The following is a 25,802-nucleotide window of genomic DNA, read 5'->3' as shown; positions in this document are numbered from 1 at the left end:
TTTTCAACTATAGGAAGCAGTAAATAAAAGGCCAAAACCATTGCTTAAGCAATGATTTGCAGAGAGAGATTCTCCAAGGTAAGATTGTGAAGAGATATCATCAATTGTTTAACAGTGTCAATGAAATGGATCAAATTAATCGTTTTATGCCCTGTACAAAATTTATTTGCAAGTCATATTTACCGTCTAAAAATATTAATATTTTATTTAAAAAATGCAATAAAACTATGGTACGTTTTTGGCCGTTAATGTTTCATAGATTTAAAGGGAAAATTGGCTGTTTTTTCAAATACTTTGGATGGAGGACCCAAATTACTGAAAGTCTTTTCCTACATATAGTTCTATTTCTGTTGCATAATGCAGACAGATATAGCTGTAACATGTGTATCGTAACCAGATACTTTCTAATCTGTCACTGTAATTATAAAGGCTGAAGAAAGAAAACTACTGGTTACCTCAGAAATGAAAGGGGACAATGCACTTCAGATACAGCTGCAAGCCGAACGTGATGCTTTAGAAAGAAAGGAGAAGGAGGTAAATTCCTTTTTCCCATGGAATATAACTGTACCAATGTAGCATTTAAAATCTGCCTGTTATTGCCTTGGACATATTTCTTCGCTGCAGCATGCTCCTCTTAATGTTGTATCCTTAATTCACTGCTTACCGATACATAATTATGTTCATGCGACAAGGAACATTCATTGTTTCTGGAGAATTAGTACTTTTACTACGTGCATTGAATTCTTTAGTATCCAGATTTTTTTATTTCTTAAGTTTGCAAGTCTGTGAACATTTCGGCTAGTAGAACATAATGCAGTCACAGGTAATGGAGAATATTTTCCTGCAGCTTTCATGAATGGTTTGGTTAAATGTAAGCAATTTTATCTTTCTCTTACTGGATAAAAATCTCTGTATGGTGGGATTATTTTTAACATTAATGGCACAGAACGAGCAATTTGTTATTTTCACCTTGTAAAAGAAACAATAATCAATTTGCCTCTGACTCATTCACTTTTTTGCATTACTTCTCTTTCTTTTGAAAGTCTCTTGGGTTTCTTGTTGAGGTGCACAAGAATGAATTTGACACTTTTGAATTCTACACCTGGCTCTTGATTAGCAGCATATTGGGATTTCAACATGTTGAAAAGGGCCAATAACAAAGAAGTGATGACAGCAGTGTTGGTAGAGTAGGTCTAAATGGCAAGACATGACCACATGATATTTTATCTGTGTGAAGGAAGAAAGATTGATGGAAGTTTATCAGAACTGTGAAAATAAAAAAACTATGGATTTTTTGAATAGGGATATTGTTGGTCTCTCAGGAAAAAATCCACCAGCTGATTTTTTTGTGCCTTTGATACTTTTGGATAGTTTGCGTGATGCAAAGTAGAATTCAAATATTGCTGAGATCAGCAGATAATCAAATCTTAATCAGATTGGTCACAGTAAAATGAATAAGTTTTTGATCAACTTGAAAGGATCTGTCTGACAATGTGTGTTGAGGACTATATTTTGTGTGCTATATGTGATGCATCGGCTGCAGAAACTACAGCAAATATGGATTGTGCCATTACGTTTTGCATGATAATTTTTAATCCTAACCCACAATTTTATCTTTTGCCATATAACCCATATTTTAAAGTTCTTCTATCCTAATAAATTGGCACGTTCATTGAAAACATTTTTTTTTCATTACTCTATCAGAATAGAGCGCAGACTCCATGCTGGGAGGGCAGGCATTATCCAAAAAATACAACACGAAAAGAGAACTAAGAAATCAGCCAGAAACTAGTCTTCTGCTTTCCATGATTAATCATTCTTCAGATTCTGTTACCATATACTTGTATGTTCTATTTTTACAACTATATTTTGCTGGCTCAAAGTGCAGTGTGGCACAATGCAGTTGCCAGAGGACTGGGCTAAAAGTTGAGTGAACAAAGTTCAAATCCCATCATGGCAGATGTGGCATGGAACTGAATTGAAATATTTAAAAAAACTAAAATTCTAACAAAAGGTTTGTCCGTGTAATGGTAACTGTGGAACTACCAACTTGTCATTAAATACCTTGTCATTAAATACTCATTTCTCGTGGAGGAAATCTGTCATCTAAATCACAGCGATGTATTTGGTTCTTCGAGGTTCCCTGAAATGGTTTGGCCAGCTATTCCATGCAGGGGCGATCAAGAAATTACAATATTGATGAGCAGTGCCCTATCCAAAGAAATAATATAAAACGAACATTGAGTTTGGGGAAAGCCTCGCATTTAAGAAACAGCTTGATGCAGGCCTAAAGGGGGAGGATTAAAGAGATTAATCAGAAGAGAGAATTAAAATGTGAGAAAGCTTGTATGAGCTGGTTGGGCAGATGTGTTGTTGATGTGCGAGAGATTGTGTGAACCAGGAAAATACTGCAGCTTATTAAATGAGATTAATGCTTTAAAAATACAATTTTGAAATATCTTTAAAACTTCAGATATGTGTTGCGTGTGTTTTTAATGACAACCTATGATCATGAAAATCAATTTTGGATCGCTTTGTGCGCTTAGACCTGCATACTGTAGAAAGATTCACAATTTTATTTTTAGCCTAGCAATTTGTCCCCATATGCTAACTACTATGGTCCTTACTACTGCATTGTTGTTGTTTTCCTTTTTTATTCTATAACATGATGTTATTTATACTTGGCATAAACAGGACAACACCTGTTGTAAATGTATTTACTGATTATAAATTTGATTTTGAATAATGAAAAAAGTTAGGTAAAGAAACTTGGATGCACGTAACTATATTTTGCGTGAATTACACTTCATACAAGGGAAAATAATGCTTGGTTTAGTGGTTAATCACGTGCTTGGATTATGTTGATTTACAGATTGGAAACTTGGAAGAACAATTAGAACAGTTCAGAGAAGAGCTATTAAATAAGAATGAAGAAGTTCAGCAGTTGCATATGCAGTTAGAGATTCAGAGAAAGGAGTCTGCCACTCAACTACAAGAGATTCAACAAGAAAACAAACAACTTAAGGCAAGTCCTTCCCCGTGTGATGTGCATCGTTTCAAGGCTCTTTATTGCATTTTAATTAATTGAATGTTCAGCCATAACCCTAAGCTTAGGTTGTGAATTTTACCTACAATATTTATTTGGCCTGGCATACTGCTCTCAGTTAAAGTCACTAATTGCCGTAATTCGGAACACAATTCGTAGATTGAGCACAAAATGTTTAATCTGCCTGAAAAATTGCACTGATCCCTTTAGCTCAGGACCACTTCATTGGTAATATGAGACATGCATTGTTTTACTTATTTTGATTTCTTCTAATGTTTTGTTAAGTCAAGAGGTTTGGGAAACCCTATCTCTGGAGGTTATTTTTACATTACAAAGATATTATTGGCTCTGGCAAACAATTACAGAGGAAGCTGCCGACACTCAGTACCATGTCACAGATTTATTGTCCCGACCAAATGGAAGTGAAGTAGCTGAGTGACAGGTGGGAGCACATCTGTCACCCTATCCCATTGGGTGAGTCCACACCTGGCCTTGGATCCCTTCCATTATTTTTCTGAACTCTAAACTGGAGGTTAAGGAGAAAGAAAAAGCAAATACAGATATTTTTTTACCTAATTATATTTTAAAATATTTGTTGCTAAACACGCTGTCGTTTTGGTGTCATTTAAATACATTTTCACTATAATAATTGTCTAATTTATTAAACATAATTTCCGTAGCTTTTATATGTATTTGTATCTGCCTTGTCTCGTTTCCAAAGCTGTTAGGAAGAGCATGGCAGCAAAATGGGTGGGTGGGGTATTGCCTACATCTGGGTGGCGGGCCAAATAAAGCCTGATATAGCCATTGTGGTTGACGTGGACTATACCTTGCAATCATTCTGCCTCTTGCTCCACAGCAGCCCAACTCCTTGGGTTCGGCCTCTTTGTAAAAACAAAAGTAAACTTTAAAAAATTGCTCTTAAATACAATTGCAGTAATAAAGCTTGTGTATACTTAAACAAATTGAATAGTTTCATGGAATTAAATCAAATACAAAGGAGTTTTGCCTAAGTAAAGTTCTGTGGACAGCTATTTCTTTCCATTCATTGCAATGGATCGGCCAGTGCAGGCTCGACAAGAGATTTGCAAGTCTACTCTGCCCCAGTTGTACACAACTGTAGCTGAATGGAAGGCTGAACATAAACTTGCACTTGGTCTTCCGAGGTTTCTGTCCTGTTAATTGGTAAAAGTTGGTAGATCTGTTCAATAGAAGACTAGGGACCATGTTCTTGACAGAGAATTTGTGATATTGGTAACTTTCCAAACCGTGGGGTAATGTTTCACGCAACAAACAAGCTGTTGGAGTAACTCAACGTCGAACAACATCTGTGGATGGAAAGAAATGGTAGGTCGATAATTCCCTGTAATTTTTCATAATTAGCTTCACTAGCATTTCACATTTTAGTGATGTTATCATTAAAATAAATGAATTATTTAACGAAAGCGGTGGGATTATATTTTGGATTTTTTTTTGTGCCAGAAAGGTAAAGATTTATTCTTCAGCGCACGTGTACTGGCATTGGCTAATATTGCGTTGAACATAACACATTTTGTGTGGTAGACATTTTAATTTTGTATTGACGGTGCTTGTAAGGTGGATTGAAATAAAATCTATTTTATCCTTAATCACTGACTTTGTTTACATTGTGTACCATACTTGACAGAATGAAGTGGTAAACTTGCTGCCATCCACCCAAAGTCCTAGTGAGTCATCTGATAATCGTCACTCGCCTGCTAAGGATTTGTCTAGAAATCTCAGAGAAAAAGATGAAGAAATAGTAACACTCAATGAACAAATTATAACAATGCAACAACAGCTGGAACTCTTCTCTGACAATAAGGTCAGTAAAGTCAGACAGGTTGGCCCCTGACATTTATGAGCTACCTCTACCATGTCTGCTAATGTTAAATATAGACATTTTATATCCCAGTTTTCATGGCTTTCATATTTTTCCACCTCAAATAATTTAATTCCATTCTGTTTTGAACCTAAAGTTACTAGATTTCAAATTGAGACTCAGCAACTGGTAAGATTCCCTTAAATTTTGTCCTTTTTTTGAGCTCCACAAGATCTAATATTGCATTAAAACGATTGGGTAAGATTTTAAGATTATTTTTCCCTCGCTTCACCAAACAGCTAAACATAAATGAGACAAGTGTACAATTGATCTAAACAAGATGCAGTTAGACATCCTTCCATCACTATATATGCACACTCAGTAACTCTGCTGTACAGAGCTTGTGTGCTTTGCCAATGAATGATAATTAATTGTAAAAGGAAAAAGGTAGCTCCAAAGCTGAAAAGTGGAGATTTGGGGGGTATGCATTGGCTGACAATGTTAACGCTTCTGAATGTGGGATAATGCTTTGCAGATTATTTGCATCTTTGGTTTGTATCAACTCATCTCTGTTTTAAGGAAGGTCGTGGAGGTGGGAGTATGGGTTTGGAGATGTGCGGGTATGGAGCTGTTGAAAAAATAGCTCTGGATTTTGTACAAAATATGTCCAGTGATTTTGGAAAAACAAGGGAGGTAGTACAAAATATGTCCAGTGGTTTTTGAAAGGCAAGAGAGGTAGAGTGGTTTGTAGGATTGATATTATGTTTTTTTTTTAATAAGGTTGTGGTATTCTTGCAAAAGGAAGGAACAAGTTACATTGTTCACTGCCATAAGTGCAAAGCAGGATAGTTGGATGATTGGTCTCAAATAATCAAGAGATGGAGTATAATGAATAAGGTTGAGTAAGGCATGAGCAGATCGGAGGAAAGCTAACAAAAGATACGGGATCCACATTGGGAGTGTGAAGGTTCAGTTTCTGTTTAGTTTATTATTACGTTACCGAGGTACAATGAAAAGCTTTTTGTTGCGTACTAACCAGTCAGCAGAAAGACTATAAATGATTACAGTGTATAGATACATTTAATTTTAATTAATTTATTATTATTTTTATTTTTATTCTTTATTTCGAACAGAATAAAAAGCAAGTGTGAAACAGCATACTAAAATTAAAACAAGAATATTTATAAAGTGTCATAAACAATATCTATAAATAAATGAAATCGTATGTGTCCGAAAAGGAGTAGGAAGAAGCCAAAGCTTATTAATTCCCATCCCTTATTCAACTGCTTATAATTATCTTATACAAATTTAGCAGCTATAAGTACGCCATATGTACACCAGCAGCTATATGTACACCAAATTATTTATATTTATACACTAATCAAATATTTACAAAGCCATACAAAAAAAGAGAGTAAAAGAAAAAAGAAAAGAAAAAACCCTCATATACAATACAGTATCTCTTAGCCAAATATACAACCCATCACCCTATAATCACCCTTCTCAATACAATCAGTATAACATAATAAGGGAATAGCGTTTAGTGCAAGGTAAAGCCGCAAAGTGCAGTCAAGGATAGTCCGAGGGGAAATCAAAGAGGCAGATAGTAGTTCAGCACTGCTCTCTGTCTGAGGTGGGATGCTGGGAGCAAGCAATTCATCAAAGTAGAGAAGGAAGCCAAAGTAGTCATTGGATTTTTTACATGGGGAGTGGTGAACTGCTGTGGCGGAGAAGAGTAACGTTCAAAGGTGATTGACATGTCAATGTCTCCTAGAATATGATTGAGGAAACTGCACAAGAGACTAATCTCTTGTGAATATCTCTCCCAAATCAGTGCAGAATAAAAGTTTAATGGTTAACAAAAATATTATGTATTTAGCAGGAAGAGTGTTTTAGTACATTATGGATCATAATTGCACTGAGGCAAATAGAATATCGAAGGTTAGGCATAGTTAAAAATTGTTTGATTAGAATTGCATTTGCTTCAGAGGTAGGTGTGAAAGGAATTTTGTTAAGGTTGATGGAAGGGGATGTAAGTGATTTTTACAAGAAAATTACCATCTTTGGATTTGCCTATGATCATGGGAATTATGCCAGCAAGGTTCTCAGGGAAGATCACAGGAGTAGGAGTATTTGCACGAAAGAGAGATTGAAGATGAGCCCCCCCCCACCCCACCCTCACATCAGTCTGAAGAAGGGTCTCGACCCGAAACATTGCCTATTTCCTTCGCTCCATAGATGCTGCCTCACCCACTAAGTTTCTCCAGCATTTTTGTCTATCTTTAAGATGAGGCAGTCAGAATAAATGGGTCCTAAGAAAACAATTGTTAACCAAGAGAGGCAAACATGGTTCCATGCTTGTATTGTGGCAAGAAAGTATAAAACAGAGTTGTGCTTTTTATGGCTACTGAATAACCAAATAGGGAGATCGGCTGTGGCAGAAATGAAGGGCCAGTGACTGACAAAAGAAGCAGAGGTAGAAGTGGAACGTTCATGTTTGGAGCAGCAGCCGAATTTCTTTACTAAATTTTCAAAATGAAAAATCGTACATATAGCGAAAGCAAGAAATAAGGATTTTATGTTTGTAAAAATAGCTGAAAATGGAGTCAATAGAAATTATTCTTCACATGTTTTCTAATGCCAGAAATTTCGATTATGTATTCAATATTTTTTTAGATTGCTGAGAAAAAGGATGAACAGCTCTGGGACCTGGAAGCACAAATAGAATATCTTAAAAGTGACCAAGAACGTCTAAAAAAGCATAATGAGGAAGAGGTTGAACAATTAAATGAAGTTATAGAAAAGCTACAACAGGAACTGATGAAAGTAATGCCATTGGACGTAGTTCCTTCTGAAAAGGCAGAGAATTTGAAGCATCAACTTGACATGATGATGGAAAAAGAACTTCTGCAGCAGCAAGTGGATAAGCAGAGAGAAGAGGTGATCTCTACAAAGCAGAAACTTGAAGAGCAAAGCAAGTTGTTGCAAACTCCAGGATTAGAATTTGCAAATATCACAGTGGAGACAAAGGATAATTTTACAGAAGGTTCACAAGAAACTATAAACAATATGAAGTTCAGGATGCAGGAGCTGCAGGTAGCTATCATAAAGAAAGAAAAAAAGTTAGATTTGTGTCAACTTCAAATACAGAACTTAAGGGAACAAGCCCAGACTGAGGCTAGACTGCATGAGAAGCAAATTCTTGCTTTGGAAGATGCTCTCAGAGAAAAGGTTGCAACAGTTCTAGTGAGTCAGGTACAGTTAAAGGCTGTACAGCAACAAATTGGGCTCTGCCGAGAGCAATACCAAAGTCAAATGAAAGAAAGTGAAAATGTTTCGGATCTCAAAGACGATACTGTCTTGGTGGAACAACTACAAGGAGGAGAACAAACGCAGCTGTGCCAAATAGGTTCAAAAGAATCCAATCAAATAATTCCACAACATAATGGAAGGACTAATAGTGAATACCAAAGTAAAGAGGTTATAATATTGAGGAAGCAGCTAACTGAGCTGCAACAGCAATTGATTGATCTCCAAAAGGAGCTTGAACTTGAAAAGCAAGTACTGTCCACTACTCAACAAGAAGCTGAAGAGAAAGAGAAGAAATTAACTGACTTGCGTGACATTTTAGAGAAGAAAATGTCAGCAGAACAAGACAACAGAATACAGACTCCTGAATCATTAATTGTAAGTAAACCTCTATCCATTCCAACTATCTGCTGCATCTTTAAAGCAACTGTTAGACAAAATAATTAGAGCACATCAGTACATTGGGACCATGAACTGTCCTTCACGAGTAGGGTTATTACCAAGGCTTATTATCCATACATTAAAATCAAGAATCCAGCTCAGGAGCGGGTAGGACCACTCGAGGACAAAGGTGGTAATTTGTGCCTGAAGCCAGAGGAAATGGACATGGTACAAAACAAATACTTTGCATCAATATCCCCCAAGGAGAAGGACAAGGAGGATAACAAGATCAGGGAGGGATATCTGATTTCTTGGGAATGTTGATATCAAGAAGGAAAGTGTATTGGAGATGGAAGGAACTGCAGAAGCTGGAATCTTACATAGAACACAAAGTGCTGGAAACACAGCAGTTTCAGGCAGCATCTTTGAAGGACATGAATGGGCAATATTTTGAATCAGGACCCTTCAAACCTGATTGGCAAACCTTTAGGTTGGGACCCTTCTACACACTCGGGTGAGCATATTGTATGTCTTGAAGAGAATTAAGATGGATGTCCCCAGGACTTGAAGGGATCTAGCCCAGGTTATGGAGCGACGCCATAGAGGAGATTGCTGGGGCCTTGTCAGAAATCTTTATTTCCTCTCTGGCCACCGGCGTGGTCCCAAAGGTCTAGAAAATAATCAATGTTGTTCCTTTATTTAAGAATAGCAATAGAGATGGATCATGAAATTGTTGGCTGATGACTTTGCATCAGTGGTAGGGAAATTATTGGCAAAGATTCCTCGAGATAGGATCAACTCGCATTTGGAATACTGAATGCTGAGAAATATATTCTGGATTCTGTATCTTCCTCTTTGTTCTACCTATTGTGCTTGAGTTTAATTTGATTGTATTTTGTTTGTTTAGTATTACCTGATCTGTTTGCATAGCATGCTATCTAAAGCTTTTCACTGTATCTTGGCGCACATGGCAATAAAAAACCTAAACCTAAGAGAAAGTGTACAATAAATGACAGGTGTACAGAGGCATCTTGGAGTGCATCCAGTGCTTCCTGAAAGCGGGTAGGCATGTACACGGGACAGTAAAGAGACGTACAGCATGCTTGCTTTCATTAATTGAAAAGGTGAGTGCAAAGGTCAGGAATTCATGCAGTTGTATAAAACTTAAGTTGGGCCACATTTGGCATATCCTTGTTGCAGCATTGCAGAAAGGATGTGGATGACCTGGAGAGGGTGGAGAAGAGCCACACCATAATGCTGCCTGGCTAGACAGTATTAGATATTAGGAGACAAATTAAGGACAAATTAGGATTGTTTCCTCTGGAGCATCAGAGACCGAGGGGAGACCTGAAGAAGTTTATGAAAATATTAGAGGTATACATTGGGTAGCTAGTCAGTTTTTTCCCCCCAGGGTAGAAGTATCAAATACTATCAAATAGGGAGCTATTTTAAGATGAGAGGAAGAAAATTTAAATAAAATGTTCTTTTTTATTTTTTTGCACTGAGTAGTAGATGCCTGGAATGTGCTGCCAGGAAAAGTGGTGGATGCGGATATTAAGAGGCATTTAGAGACCCAAACTGGTTGCGAATGGAAGGACAGAGACCATGTGTAGGCAGATGTGCAGTTTAAATAGCTGTATTGGTCAATACAGATGTAGTGGGCCATATGTACTAGTTTACTATTATTGCATGGCTGTAGAAATACTTTGTGGAACTCAGTGAAAATACACGATGTGAAAAACCAGAAGCTATACAGCCTGTATTTTTTTTTTGTTCCTAATATTGTCATATTGATTGCTGTATTTGTATAACGTGAGGAAAAATCTCTTTAACTTTGCAGGCTATTGACAATGTTCCATCACTAGAAACTCCTGCTCAACTAGGTGCCAATTCCATAACTAACCTGGTTTCAGAACTAAATCAGGTCAAAGCTGAAGCTGCAATAACCAAAGAAGAATTAAATAATTACAGAGAGCAGACTGAAAAACTCCAGGAAGATTTACAGGTACATTCTGGAAGTTAGTCTTTCTGAATCAGAAATGCTTGCTGTATAAGTGCTGTGTACAGCCCACCATGTAGCAAATACTCGTTCTGTTCCTTTGTTCCCCAATATTCTCCTTCATAGCCGTCATTGCGATCTCTTGGTCTTTTTAATAGTGTCATTATTTCTGTCTTCTGAACTCTGTTCTGTGTTCTCTCCTATAATATCTACTGTATTTATACAGTGGCATATTACAACTAATGGAAATGCATTTATGCAATTGTTTCCTTTGTTATGTGCTCTGTTAAATAGCTTTTTATGTGTTTAGCTTGCAGTAACTAAATTAAACATAGCCATTAAAATAAACTTTTTTTTAAATCCTGTGGGGGGAGGTACTTTGTTTTTTTTTTACCTGAGGTTTCATAGGAATGTAACTGTCAAATTGTACAAGACGCTAGTTAAGCCGCATTTGGACCATTTTGGTGACCCTGCTGGAGGAAAGATGTTTCAGAAGGATGTTGTTAAGCTGGAAAGAGTATCAAGAAGATTTACAAAGATGTTGCCAGGACTCAAGGGCCTGAGCTGTAGGGAGAGATTGGGCAAGCTTGATTCCTTGGAGTGCACGAGGTTGAGGGGTGATTTTGTCGTGGTGTATAAAATCATGAGGGGAATTGATTGTTGCATTTTACCCAGGGGAGTGGAATCAAGAACCAGAGGACATAGTTTAAGGTAAGAGGGGAAATATTTAATAGGAACCTGAGGGGCAACTTTTTCACACAAAGGATGGTGGATATATGGAATGGTGGATATTCAAGATTCAAGATTCAAGAGAGTGTATTGTCATGTATCCCTGATAGGACAATGAAATTCTTGCTTTGCTTCAGCACAACAGAACATAGTAGGCATGACAATAGAACAGATCAGTGTGTCCATATACCATTATATAAATATATACACACATGAATAAATAAACTGATAAAGTGCAAATAAACAGATAATGGGCTATTAATGTTCAGAGTTTTGTCCGAGCCAAGTTTAATAGCCTGATGGCTGTGGGGAAGTAGCTATTCCTGAACCTGGTCGTTGCAGTCTTCAGCTCCTGTAACTTCTACCTGAAGGTAGCGGGGAGATGAGTGTATGGCCAGGATGGTGTGGGTCCTTGATGATACTGCCAACCTCTTTGAGGCAGCGACTGTGATAGATCTCCTCGATGGAAGGGAGGTCAGAGCCGATGATGGACTGGGCAGTGTTTACTACTTTTTGTAGTCTTTTCTGCTCCAGGGCACTCAAGTTGCCGACCCAAGCCACGATGCAACCGGTCAGCATGCTCTCTACTGTGCACCTGTAGAAGTTAGAGAGAGTCCTCCTTGACAAACCAACTCTCCGTAATCTTCTCAGGAAGTAGAGGCGCTAATGTGCTTTCTTAATAATTGCATCAATGTTCTCGGACCAGGAAAGATCTTCAGAGATGTGCATGCCCAGGAAATTGAAGCTCTTAGGTAAATAGGCAACGTTACGGGCCGAAACCCTTCTTCAGACTGATGGAGGGTGGGGGGGGGTTAAGGGTTTTTGCCTGAAGCGTTGCCTATTTCCTTCGCTCCATAGATGCTGCTGCACCCGCTGAGTTTCTCCAGCACTTTTGTCTACCTTTGATTTTCCAGCATCTGCAGTTCCTTCTTAAACAATTTGAAGTTCTTGACCCTTTCAACCATCGACCCGTTGATATAAACGGGACTGTGGGTCCCCATCCTACTCCTTCCAAAGTCCACAATCAGTTCCTTGGTTTTGCTGGCGTTGAGGGCCAGGTTATTGTGCTGGCACCATATGGTCGATGGTGGATGCTCGATCTCTCTTCTATACTCTGACTCATCCCCATCAGTGATACGTCCCACAACAGTGGTGTCGTCAGCGAACTTGATGATGGAGTTCGCACTATGACCGGCTACGCAGTCATGAGTATAGAGTGAGTATAGCAGGGGGCTGAGCACGCAGCCTTGAGGTGCTCCCGTACTGATTGTTATCGAGGCTAACACATTTCCACCAATACGAACAGACTGTGGTCTGTGAATGAGGAAGTCGAGGATCCAATTGCAGTGGGATGCGCAGAGACCCAGTTCTGCGAGTTTGGTAACCAGCTTGGAGTGGATGACGGTATTAAATGCCCAGCTGTAATCAATGAATAACAGCCTGACATATGAGTTTTTGTTGTCCAAGTGGTCCAGAGCGGAGTGGAGAGCCAGCGAGATCGCATCCACCATTGATCTGTTGTGGCGGTAAGCGAACTGCACTGGGTCCAGGTTTTTGTCGAGGTAGGAGTTGATTTACACCATGATCAACCTCTCAAAGCACTTCATCGCCACAGGCGTAGTGACACTGGTCGATAGTCATTGAGGCACGTCACCTTGCTCTTCTTGGGCACTGGTATAATTGATGCCCTTTTAAAGCATGTGGGAACCTCAGAAATGAGAGGTTGAGAGGCTCGGGAAGGCACATCAGTATTCTCCCTATCAAAGCATGTGTAAAACGCATTGAGCTCATCAGGGAGTGATGTTTCGCCGACATTCGAGCTGCCTCCTGATTTCGCCTTGTAGGAGGTGATTGCATTCAGGCCCCGCCACAGCTGCCGAACATCTGTCTCATTCTCCAGTTTGGAGCAGAAGTCCCTTTTGGCCTTTTTGATGGTCTTACCAAGGTCGTATCTGGATTTCTTGTAGACCACTGTATTATCAGACATGAATGCCCGGTGTCTGGTCTTCAGAAGAGTGCGGATCTCAAAGTTCATCCAAGGTTTCTGATTGGGAAACACTCGGAAGGTATTTGTAGGAATGCAGTCCTCCACACATTTCTTAATGAAGTCTGTAACGACTGTGGCATATTCGTTCAAGTCTGTTGCTGGGTCCTTGAATATTGCCCAGTCTACAGACTACAAACAGTCCTGAAGTTGTTCCGCTGCACCCCCCGACCAGCTCAGTACTGTCCTCACCTCTGGGGGTGCGCTCTTTAATTGCTGCCTGTAGGCAGGAAGAAGCAGCACCGCGGTATGGTCGGATTTACCGAAGTGAGGGCGAGGGATAGAGCGATAGGCATTCTTGATGGTGGTGTAGCAGTGGTCGAGGGTGTTTGGTCCTCTGGTGCAGCAGGAGACATGTTGGTGGAAGTTAGGGAGTGATTTCTTGAGGTTTGCCTTATTGAAGTCCCCAGCAATGGTGGTAAATGCCTCGGGGTAAGACGTCTGGTGTTTGTTGACCACGATATATTGCCAGAGGAGGTAACTGAAGTAGGTACAAAAATAACATTTAAAAGACACTTGGACAAGTACATTTACAGGAAAGGCTGAGAGGGATATGGGCTAAATACAGGCAATTAGGACTAGCTTAGATGGGGTATCTTGGTTGGGATGGACAAGTTGTGTTGATGGGCCTGTTTCTGTGCTGTATGACTCTGACTTTATAACTCTAGCAAGACCACCAGTTTTGTGAAACATACCTCATCTGTGAGGAGGCACTGGCCCACCCCAGTCCAAGATACATAATTTGCAGCAATTATGGTTAATGAAAACCATGGAGAAGCTAGGGATTGAACCCAGCACCTCAGAGATGCGACCCATGCCCTCTACCATTAAGCTACAATCTAACTTCCAGAAAAAATAACGCAGTATTTATGGTTAACCATTATGATTAATGACTGAAGAAGTGTTTAAGAAAGAACTGCAGATGCTGGAAAAATCGGTAGGCAAAAATGCTGGAGAAACTCAGCGGGTGAGGCTATAAGCATCTATAACTGAAGAAGGGTCTGCACTCAAAACCTCACATATCCATGTTTTTCAAGATGCTGCCTGACCCGCTAGGTTACTCCAACACTTTGTGTCCAAGATATGTAACTTGTCATTAAAGATTGCTTGTGAAATCTAACTTGCAAAATGACAACCTGATTTCTTTCTTTTTACTTAGGCAAAGGAACAAATGATAATTCATCTTCAGGAGCAGCTCAATGCTGCAACCGAGGCCTTGTGCAAAGCAGAAGAGGAAAATGCTCATTTTGAACCAGGCCGGCTAATTCCAGAAGAGTGTAAACATTTAGATGGCACCAAAGAGCAAAAACAATATTTGGTTAAAGAAAGGCAGATAAAAATCCAAGCAAATTCAACATTTACATCTGATGTTGTTGATGGTATGCTGATCACTCGTGAAAATGCAACAGAACAATTTAAGCCTTCATTTGCTCCTTCAGAGGAAATTACAAATATAAAATGTCAATGCTCTGAGAGAATTGATCAACTACAAGAGCTACATGCTGTTGAAATGACCAAGCTGGAAAAAATGCATTTCAATGAAATGGAAGTTTTGAAAAGAGACTATACAACACAGATAAATACACTGACAGAAAAGGACCATGCTCTCAAAGCAATGGTTAGTACAAATTACTGTAATTCATAATTAATATATCAGACTTTGCAAATTTTATTCAAAATAGTTAATCCATCTTGTTGCCAAATAAAGAGAGCAGTCGTGGAGGGTTGGACAGCGTCTGTGGAGGGAAGTGGACAGTTGACTTTTTGGGTCAGGATCCTTCATCTAGATTGAAAAGGTAGAGGGGGAGAGGCCAGTATAACGAGATTGGAGAGAGGCAAGGCAAGCTAAGTCGAGTAGGCCAAGAGAGGTTGATTGTCATGCAAGGGCAGGAAGGGTGGCAATATTGACTGGGTGATGAGAACAAAAGGCTGCAGATTCTGGAATCTGATGGAAAGAAAGATGAAGAATAGAACTGAATAAAGGGTGGTAGCAGATAGGGAAAAGAGGGAGAAAAAGTGTGAACAGAAGTGGGCGGGGGGGGGGGGGGAGTTGTAGGGGGAGGGGGCTGGTCGCTGGATCAGAGTCTCTGCTTTCCATTTGGCGACATATCCCACTCTGGGCTGGCCTGGGTCTCCGGGGCTGGGCTGGGTCGGTTCTCCGACGCTGGGCTGGGTCTCAGACGCTGGCATGGGTCTCCGACGCTGGGCTGTTTGGGGCTGGGCTGCTTCGGGTCCTTCCGAAAATTGTGTGTGGTTGGAAACCACCGCCGGCAGTTCCAGTAAAGACGCGATGACGCAGGAAGGGGCGGACCGGCCGGTGAGTGACAGGGAAAGAGACTAATCCGCGCGACGCTGAACGGCAGGAGAAGAGATCGATCTGCAGACGCGCGTTTTAAAAAATTTTTTAAACCTCGCTAACTTTTACGACATGAAACTTGGTGCAATTGCAGCATAGGAGAACGGTGAGTGAACTGGTGAAAAATCGTATATCGCTGTCGCAAACCGTTTTTGCGCAAATAGAAAGGCCGCATAAACCGGAAGATAACAAGATCAGAGCTTGTTATGTATAGATATAGATAGATAGATTAAATGTATTATCTCCCTCCCTTCAATATCATAAACTATTGTATTTTTAAAACATTTTCACCATCTTTTTCCATCTGCATTTTGATTTTTAATTCTTTAATTTCTGGAAAAATTTTAATTGGGATCATCAAAGCCCACCTTAATCTTTTTTTCTTCGCTTAGGCTCATGTTGGTTCGTCAGAGCCATCTGCCACGTTGCAATTCAGGGATAGAGATATCAGTGGTAAGTCTTATTTGTATTTATTTTATCTGATTACTGTATTTTATTTCAAACGCCTAAATCAATAGGACTTCGAAAAAATACTTATCAATTTTTAACATATTGGTTATTTGTACTGGCTAGGAACTGCACATGCTGGATAAACCAAAGATAGACACAAAAAGCTGGAGTAACTCAGCGAGAGAATCTCAGGAGAGATTGAATGAGTGACGTCACCCATTCCTTTTCACCAGAGATGCTGCCTGTCCCGCTGAGTTACTCCAGCTTTTTGAGCCTATCTTCTGCTATTTGTACTAGTTATGTTTTTAGTTTAGAGATGCAGCACAGAAACAGGCCATCGGCCCACCGAGTCCGCACCGACCAGCAATCCCTGCATGTGAACACCATCCTACACACACTAGGGACAATTTACACTTACAACAAGCTAATTAACCTACAAGCCTGTATGTCTTTGCTGTGTGGGAGGAAACCAATCTTGTAGAAAATCCACACTTGCACCGGGAGTACGTACAAACTCCATACTGACAGCATCTGTAGTTGGGATCGAACCCGGGTCTCCGGTGCTGCAAGCGCTGTATCACTGGGCTACACACTACTACCTTGGGCTTGAGAGAAGATGGTAATCTTTTCTTGAGATTGTTTAATGAAATCTATCTGAGAAATATATTGAAGGCTGACGTTGTCCACATAGTACTGTGTCACCTCATCATTTTTTTGTATGGAACACCTTCTGGTCAATGCGTTCAATTTTCCCATCAAAAAAAAACTTGACTTTCTATAAGATTCCTTTTTCCATTAAGTTCATTAGTTTAGATTTTCCAGAATATCTTTGTTTCGATCTTCAATGCATCATATAACTATTTTTTTTTAATTCACCCTATGGTAAACAAAAGGTGGCCAAGTGAGTGAAAGGGAGTTACAAAGTAAATATTATTTACACCAGCCTTAAGGAGCACCTTCTCTCCAAAACCCAATACTTTCCTCAAATAAATGTGTGCACCTTTACAAGATCTTGTGTCGTTTAGAAATACGATTAAGATTTTAATATGAATACGATTCCATTTTCATTTTCTTCTATTGCTAGATCCTGATTTCTAAATGTGAACATGAGTGATGGTGCATTTGTTTAACAAAGTATTACAAATTAGTTCAGCTTAAATTCTTGCAGATTCTTGGTTTAATGGACTGGATGCTTATCCAGAACTCCTCCCTTGCCCATTCTCCCTGATGCAGCATTACTTAAATAAATAAAGTCCCCACGCGGAAATATTTCAATATGTCGCCAAGCTGAAAATTGCAATATCGCGTTGGTGGGCCGTTTAGCCTCCGGAATCTATTTGTGCATCACTGATTTATATACCCCTTCCATTTACCTGCTCTTGCCCTAAATATATTTTCTAAAATGTTCAGGACTACAAGAACAGTGTCAGGGAGTGGAGCTAACTGGATTGTTCATACAAAACTGCATAAAGGGTCAATGGCTGTGCTGCATTTATCATCTTTTTTGATTTATGAAAGGGTTCCAAATGTCCAGTCCACTTTATGAAGACATGCCTTCCCCATTTCACCCTTAAAACTCCTTTCCCGCTTGGCCCACTCACCTTTTAATTATCCTAAACATTAAATCATCTCCTAATTGTACCCACTTACCCAGTCAAGTCTAAAGAGTTATATATTTCAGATTTCCAGCATCTGCATTATACTTTGCTTTTAGTTCATCAATTATTTTTGGGAAGTCCTTATAAATAATAATCCATCAATGTACCAAAATCTACCCACTGGTAACTTCTTAAAATATTCAAGTACCTTTTTAGTTAAAAATATTTACCAATTCATAGGTAGACAAAAATGCTGGAGAAACTCAGCGGGTGAAGCAGCATCTATGGAGCGAAGTAGGCAACGTTTCAGGCCGAAAACCTTCTTCAGACATCAGACCCGAAACGTTGCCTATTTCCTTCGCTCCATAGATGCTGCCCCACCCGCTGAGTTGCTCCAGCATTTTTGTCTACCTTCGATTTTCCAGCATCTGCAATTCCTTCTTGAACATTAACAAATGTATATTGCCTCGTATTTATACAGTGCCCTCCATAATGTTTGGGACAAAGACCCATCATTTATTTATTTGCCGCTGTACTCCACAATTTTTAGATTTGTAATAGAAAAAAAAATTGCATGTGGTTAAAGTGCACATTGTCAGATTTTAATAAAGGCTATTTTTATACATTTTGGTTTCAGCATGTTGAAATTACAGCAGTGTTTATACATAGTCCCCCCATTTCAGGGCACCATAATATTTGGGACACAGCAATGTCATGTAATTGAAAGTAGTCATGTTTATTATTTTGTTACATATCCTTTGCATACGATGACTGCTTGAAGACTGCGATTCATGGACATCAGTTGTTGGTTGTCTTCTCTGGTGATGCTCTGCCAGGCCTGTATTGTAGCCACATCTTTAGCTTATGCTTGTTTTGGGGGTTAGTCCCTTTTCGTTTTCTCTTCGGCATATAAAAGGCATGCTCAATTGAGTTCAGATCGGGCGATTGACTTGGCGACTCAAGAATTGACCATTTTTTAGCTTTGAAAAACTCTTTTGTTGGTTTAGCAGTATGTTTGGGATCATTGTCTTGCTGTCGAATGAACCGCCGGCCAATGAGTTTTGAGGCATTTGTTTGAACTTGAGCAGATAGGATATGTCTATACACTTCAGAATTCATTATGCTACTACCACCAGCAGTTGTATCATCAATGAAGATAAGTGAGCCAGTACCTTCAGTAGCCATACATGCACAGGCCATAACACCCCCACCTCCGTGTTTCACAGATGAGGTGGTATGCTTTGGACCTTCTCTCCTCCATACTTTGTTCTTGCCAACACTCTGATATGTTAATCTTAGTCTCATCTGTCCACCAAACCCTTTTCCAGAACTGTGGTTGCTTTTTATGTACTTCTTGGGAAACTGAAACCTGGCCATCCTATTTTGGCGGCTAACCAGTGGTTTGCATCTTGCAGTTTAGCCTCTGTATTTCTGTTCGTGAAGTCTTCTGCGGACAATGGTCATTGACAAATCACGCCTGACTCCTGAAGACTGTTTCTGATTTGTCGGACAGGTGTTTGAGGGTTTTTCTTCATTATAGAGAGAATTTTTCTGTCATCAGCTGTGGAGGTCTTTCTTGGCCTGTCAGTCACTTTGCGATTAGTAAGCTCACCAGTGCTCTCTTTCTTCTTAATGATGTTCCAAACAGTTGATTTTTGTAAGCCTTGGGTTTGGCTTCGTGTTTCTCAGTCTCATAATGGCTTCTTTGACTTTCATTGGCGCAACTTTGGTCCTCATGTTGATAAACAACAATAAAAGTTTCCAAAGGTGATGGAAAGACTGGAGGAAAGACTAGGTGCCGAGAGCTCTCTAATTCCTGCATTAAGAAAGCAATTAAACACACCTGAGCAATTACAAACATGTGTGAAGCCATGTGTCCCAAACATTAAGGTACCCTGAAATGGGGGTAATTATGTATAAACAGTGCTGTAATTTTTACATGGTGAAACCAAAATGTATAAAAATGACCTTTATTAAAATCTGACAATGTGCACTTTAACTACATGTGATTTTTTTCCACAAATTGTGGAGTACAGAGGCAAATAAATAAATGATGGGTCTTTGTCCCAAACATTATGGAGGGCACTGTATGTGTTCAAACATCTATCCCTAATGAAAGATGATTTTTATAATTTCCATACCATGGGCGATGAGCTTGTACATTTCAATTTGTGTCCAGGTGACAACTCTAGTAGGAATTCAGGGACATTTTATTTTACTACCTCAGGGCAGGAACAAACAACCTTTCCAGGAACAACCAGAAAACTGAACAACGTGCCTCACACAGCCCAATCAACTTTAGAACAAGGTACAGAGAATCTTCCTGACAAAATAAAGGTGAGGAACTAATTATCTTTGTCTTTCAAAAGCTCTTGTGGAGAGAGGGAATGCAACATTGCTGCAATAGAATAACGATTTGGAGATAAAGCAAAACATGGAAGTAATATTCAGCAGACCAGACTTTGCTTGCAAAGAGAGAAACATACTTAACGTTTCAGCACATTTGGAGCAAGACCTGATGGAAACTTGTTAACACAAAATGTTACGGAAAAACTGCAGATGCTGGTTTAAACCGAAGATAGACACAAAAAGCTGGTGTAACTCAGCGGGTCAGGCAGCATCGCTCTTAAATTGGGAGTAGGGGATAGAGTCTTTGTAGGAAGCCGGGTGGGAAGAAGTATAGTCGAGATAGTATAGTCTAGATTAGTCAGAGATGCGTCCTGTCCCGCTGAGTTACTCCAACTTTTTGTGCCTACAACACACAATGTTAGCTTCGTTTCTCTCTCCATAGATGTAGCCTGAACTACTAAGCATTTCTATTGTTTCCTGTTCTGGATTTCCAATGTGTACAGTATTTTGTTATTATTCTTTTGATGGTGGGCTTAGGGTAAAGTTGAAGACAATTTATTCCATACCTAATTTAGAATATTTGTAGAAATGAATAGATGACCATTTTGTACTAATTTAGCTCACTTTAATCATAAAGTCACATAGTTTTATTCTAGAAACAATTGTTGAAGATTGGTTGATAATTTTGATAGCCTTTGTTATGCTGTAGTTATAGAAAGCCATAGCTAAGCTGTATAAACTCAGTACCTAATTTTTTTGATTTTTTTAATCTTGTACAGTCTTTACTTCATGAAGTACATCTAGAGGGTATGCAGGTGCTGTCCCTATCAGAATCGCCATACCTGGAAGAAAAGGAGCAACCGTTAGAAGATAATCCAGACTACTGGCACCAGGAAAGACAAGGACTTCTAGATGTAGTGCAGTCACTTAAAGATGTCCTTTCCAAAATTCAGGGCAGTGGCGAAGCAAAGGTAGGAACACTGAGTTTGATAAGTCTTTAATCTTACATGGGGGACCTTTATGAGAGATCAACAGCGAGTGCAGATGGATCACCGCTGACTACAAATTTTTGCCCACAGTGGCACAGAGGTAGAGTTGCTGCCTTACAGCGCTAGAGAGCCAGGTTTGATCCTGGCTATGTCTGCCGTTTGTATGGAGTATGTACGTTCTCCCTGTGACCGTGTGGGTTTTCTCCAGGTGCTCTGGTTTCCTCCCACATTACAAAATCGTGCAGGTTTGTTGGTTAATTCTATAAATTGTCCCTAGTGTATAGGGTAGAACTAGTGTAGCGGCGATCGATGGTCAGCGCTGACTCGATGGCCAAAAGGCCTCTTTCTATGCTGGATCTATAAACAAAACAAAATTTAGCTCTCTGTTTAAACAATCTCTAATTGGTTTGCTCTCTGAATCAATAAACTAAACTGTTTTTTTGCCTAACTCTTTTAAAGGTTGTAACTTCCGCAGGAATCTTTACCGAGCTAAATAGGATTAATTTGGCTGTATTTGTAGGTAGATCATTCTGCTTTCAGTCAGTCTTAAAGTCTGCCAAATTAATTGTAATCTTCAGGCATTTTTATTAGATGGGCAGGTAGTTCTTGGTGATAGGCAAAGGACTGTTACATAGAGAGAACTTTCATTTGTATCTTTTTGAATGGTGCAATGAAATCATATCCATCTGCAAACTAAAGGTGTCTTAGTTTGATGTCTCATCTAAAAGAACCAATGTCATAAAATATGCAGAATTGCTGACAGATGTTTAATCGATGGGAGCAAATATACTTTATTGAAATAATTATAAAGCTAGCTTTTATTAGTGGCATATACCTAAGAGTTGAGCAAGTTGTAAAATGTTGGTGATGTTTCTTACAGACTTTATCTACTGAAAACATCACGGACTGGCGACGTGAACTACTACAAGCTGTCCAGCATGTTTTTAACAAAGAACATGATGCTTTCATAATGGCTCTGCATGCACAAGCTCCATCCTTGAATAATGTGGATGCAATGAAATTATTGAACCTACTGAAAGAACAGGTATTTCCTCGAATTGAATCATTGCTGTTGTTATAGTTCAGTGAGAAATAGGTCAGGATAATTTGACCAAATCATATCTATTCATCTCTGTTTTTACCGTGGATGACGACATGAAAACCAGGAAACTTGGTTCAGTTAATGGAGATGTCTTGAGGACAAGTCCATAATATAGTCGAGGAGGTGGTGGACGTCATATGGTGTATAAAGGTAGATTGATCTCCCGAGCCTGATCAGATATATTCGAGGACACTGGGAAGCTAGTGAAAAATGTGCAGGTGTCCTGGCTAAAATATATGAATCATTGTTACACATGTGCGGGGTGCTGAAAGATTGGAGGGGGGTTAATGTTGTGCCTCTGTTTAAGAAATCCTGCAAAAGAATTGTCTATAAAACAGGAATCATAACATCTGTGGTAGGAATGTTACTGAGGGATAAGATAATCAACCATTTGGTAAGGCAGGGTTAGATTATGGAAAGTCATTTTGTGGAAGAGCACATCTCAGTAGTGCAACGGTAGAGTTGCTGCCTTACAGCGCTTGCAGCACCGGAGACCCGGATTCGATCCCGACTACAGGTGCCGTCTATACATAGAAACATAGAAACATAGAAAATAGGTGCAGGAGTAGGCCATTCGGCCCTTCGAGCCTGCACCGCCATTCAATATGATCATGGCTGATCATCCAACTCAGTATCCTGTACCTGCCTTCTCTCCATACCCCCTGATCCCTTTAGCCACAAGGGCCACATCTAACTCCCTCTTAAATATAGCCAATGAACTGGCCTCAACTACCTTCTGCGGGAGAGAATTCCACAGATTCACCACTCTCTGTGTGCAAAAAGTTTTCCTCATCTCGGTCCTAAAAGATTTCCCCTTTATCCTTAAACTGTGACCCCTTGTTCTGGACTTCCCCAACATCGGGATCAATCTTCCTGCATCTAGCCTGTCCAACCCCTTAAGAATTTTGTACGTTTCTATAAGATCCCCCCTCAATCTTCTAAATTCTAGCGAGTACAAACCGAGTCTATCCAGTCTTTCTTCATATGAAAGTCCTGACATCCCAGGAATCAGTCTGGTGAACCTTCTCTGTACTCCCTCTATGGCAAGAATGTCTTTCCTCAGATTAGGAGACCAAAACTGTACGCAATACTCCAGGTGTGGTCTCACCAAGACCCTGTACAACTGCAGTAGAACCTCCCTGCTCCTATACTCAAATCCTTTTGCTATGAATGCTAACATACCATTCGCCTTCTTCACTGCCTGCTGCACCTGCATGCCTACTTTTAATGACTGGTGTACCATGACACCCAGGTCTCGTTGCATCTCCCCCTTTCCTAATCGGCCACCATTCAGATAATAATCTACTTTCCTGTTTTTGCCGCCAAAGTGTATAACCTCACATTTATCCACATTATACTGCATCTGCCATGCATTTGCCCACTCACCCAGCCTATCCAAGTCACCTTGCAGCCTCCTAGCATCCTTCTCACTGCTAACACTGCCCCCCAGCTTCGTGTCATCCACAAACTTGGAGATGTTGCATTCAATTCCCTCGTCCAAATCATTAATATATATCGTAAATAGCTGGGGTCCCAGAACTGAGCCTTGTGGTACCCCACTAGTCACTGCCTGCCATTGTGAAAAGGACCCGTTTACTCCTACTCTTTGCTTCCTGTCTGCCAGCCAGTTCTCTATCCACATCAATACTGAACCCCCAATACCGTATGCTTTAAGTTTGTATACTAATCTCTTATGTGGGACCTTGTCGAAAGCCTTCTGAAAGTCCAGATATAACACATCCACTGGTTCTCCCTTATCCACTCTACTAGTTACATCCTCGAAAAATTCTATAAGATTCGTCAGACATGATTTACCCTTCATAAATCCATGCTGACTTTGTCCAATGATTTCACCACTTTCCAAATGTGCTGCTATCCCGTCTTTAATAACTGATTCTAGCAGTTTCCCCACTACTGACGTTAGACTAACTGGTCTGTAATTCCCCGTTTTCTCTCTCCCTCCCTTTTTAAAAAGTGGTGTTACATTAGCTACCCTCCAATCCTCAGGAACTACTCCAGAATCTAAAGAGTTTTGAAAAATTATCACTAATGCATCCACTATTTCTGGGGCTACTTCCTTAAGTACTCTAGGATGCAGCCTATCTGGCCCTGGGGATTTATCGGCCTTTAATCCATTCAATTTACCTAACACCACTTCCCGGCTAACCTGGATTTCACTCAGTTCCTCCATCTCATTTGACCCCCGGTCCCCTGCTATTTCCGGCAGATTATTTATGTCTTCCTTAGTGAAGACAGAACCAAAGTAGTTATTCAATTGGTCTGCCATGTCCTTGTTCCCCATGATCAATTCACCCGTTTCTGACTGCAAGGGACTTACATTTGTTTTAACTAATCTTTTTCTGTTCACATATCTATAAAAGCTTTTGCAGTCAGTTTTTATGTTCCCTGCCAGTTTTCTTTCATAATCTATTTTCCCTTTCCTAATTAAGCCCTTTGTCCTCCTCTGCTGGTCTCTGAATTTCTCCCAGTCCTCTGGTAGGCTGCTTTTTCTGGCTAATTTGTACGCTTCATCTTTTGTTTTGATACTATCCCTGATTTCCCTTGTTATCCACGGATGCACTACCTTCCCTGATTTATTTTTTTGCCAAACTGGGATGAACAATTGTTGTAGTTCATCCATGCAGTCTTTAAATGCCTTCCATTGCATATCCACCGTCAACCCATTAAGAATCAATCGCCAATCTATCTTGGCCAATTCACGTCTCATACCCTCAAAGTTACCTTTCTTTAAGTTCAGGACCCTTGTTTCTGAATTAACGATGTCACTCTCCATCCTAATGAAGAACTCAACCATATTATGGTCACTCTTGCCCAAGGGGCCACGCACAACAAGACTGCTAACTAACCCTTCCTCATTACTCAATACCCAGTCTAGAATAGCCTGCTCTCTCGTTGGTTCCTCTACATGTTGGTTTAGAAAACTATCCCGCATACATTCCAAGAAATCCTCTTCCTCAGCACCCTTGCCAATTTGATTCACCCAATCTATATGTAGATTGAAGTCACCCATTATAACTGTTTTACCTTTGTTGCACGCATTTCTAATTTCCTGTTTGATGCCATCCCCAACTCCACTACTACTGTTAGGTGGCCTGTACACAACTCCCACTAGCGTTTTCTGCCCCTTAGTGTTTCGCAGCTCTACCCATATCGATTCCGGAGTACATATGTACATTCTCCCCGTGACCACGTGAGTTTTCTCCGAGATTTTTGGTATCCGCCCACACTCCAAAGACATACAGGTATCTTGGTGTATGTGAAAAATTGTCCCCAGTGTGTGTAGGATATGTGCGGGGATCGCTGTTCGGCACAGACTTGGTGGGCCGAAGGGTCTGTTTCCGTGCTGTATCTCTAAAACTAAAACTAAAAAATCTTGTGAATTTGAGTTTTGTTTTAAAACGTAAATGAGGAGGTTGATGTGAGCAGGATCGTAGATGTTGTCTATATGGAGGCTTTTGATAAGATTCTCCATGGTAGGCTATTCTGGCAGTTTAGATCGTCTGGGTTTCAGGGAAAGCTAGCTAACTGGATACAGTGTTTAAGAAGGAACTGCAGAAGCTGGAAAATTGAAGGTAGACAAAAATGCTGG

At 39.9% G+C, this 25,802-nt stretch overlaps 1 protein-coding gene across 9 annotated transcripts in view; it reads left to right on the top strand.

Moving 5' to 3' along the window:
• Window positions 1–25,802, top strand: part of akap9 (A-kinase anchoring protein 9) — a 198,149-nt gene that overhangs the window by 139,498 nt on the left and 32,849 nt on the right. For all 9 annotated transcript variants that reach the window (XM_033012551.1, XM_033012504.1, XM_033012544.1 and 6 more), the window contains 10 exons: window positions 430–534; window positions 2,873–3,025; window positions 4,713–4,889; window positions 7,563–8,573; window positions 10,417–10,581; window positions 14,508–14,966; window positions 16,097–16,157; window positions 19,980–20,089; window positions 20,881–21,072; window positions 21,971–22,135. In XM_033012551.1, the coding sequence (XP_032868442.1) occupies window positions 430–534; window positions 2,873–3,025; window positions 4,713–4,889; window positions 7,563–8,573; window positions 10,417–10,581; window positions 14,508–14,966; window positions 16,097–16,157; window positions 19,980–20,089; window positions 20,881–21,072; window positions 21,971–22,135 (2,598 nt within the window). The remainder of the gene's footprint in view (window positions 1–429; window positions 535–2,872; window positions 3,026–4,712; window positions 4,890–7,562; window positions 8,574–10,416; window positions 10,582–14,507; window positions 14,967–16,096; window positions 16,158–19,979; window positions 20,090–20,880; window positions 21,073–21,970; window positions 22,136–25,802) is intronic.

The sequence above is a fragment of the Amblyraja radiata genome, chromosome 2 (genome assembly GCF_010909765.2).
Source record: "Amblyraja radiata isolate CabotCenter1 chromosome 2, sAmbRad1.1.pri, whole genome shotgun sequence".
NCBI lineage: Eukaryota > Metazoa > Chordata > Chondrichthyes > Rajiformes > Rajidae > Amblyraja > Amblyraja radiata.
The sequence above is the reverse complement of the archived record's forward strand: the minus strand, read 5'-3'. Positions and strand labels throughout refer to the sequence as shown.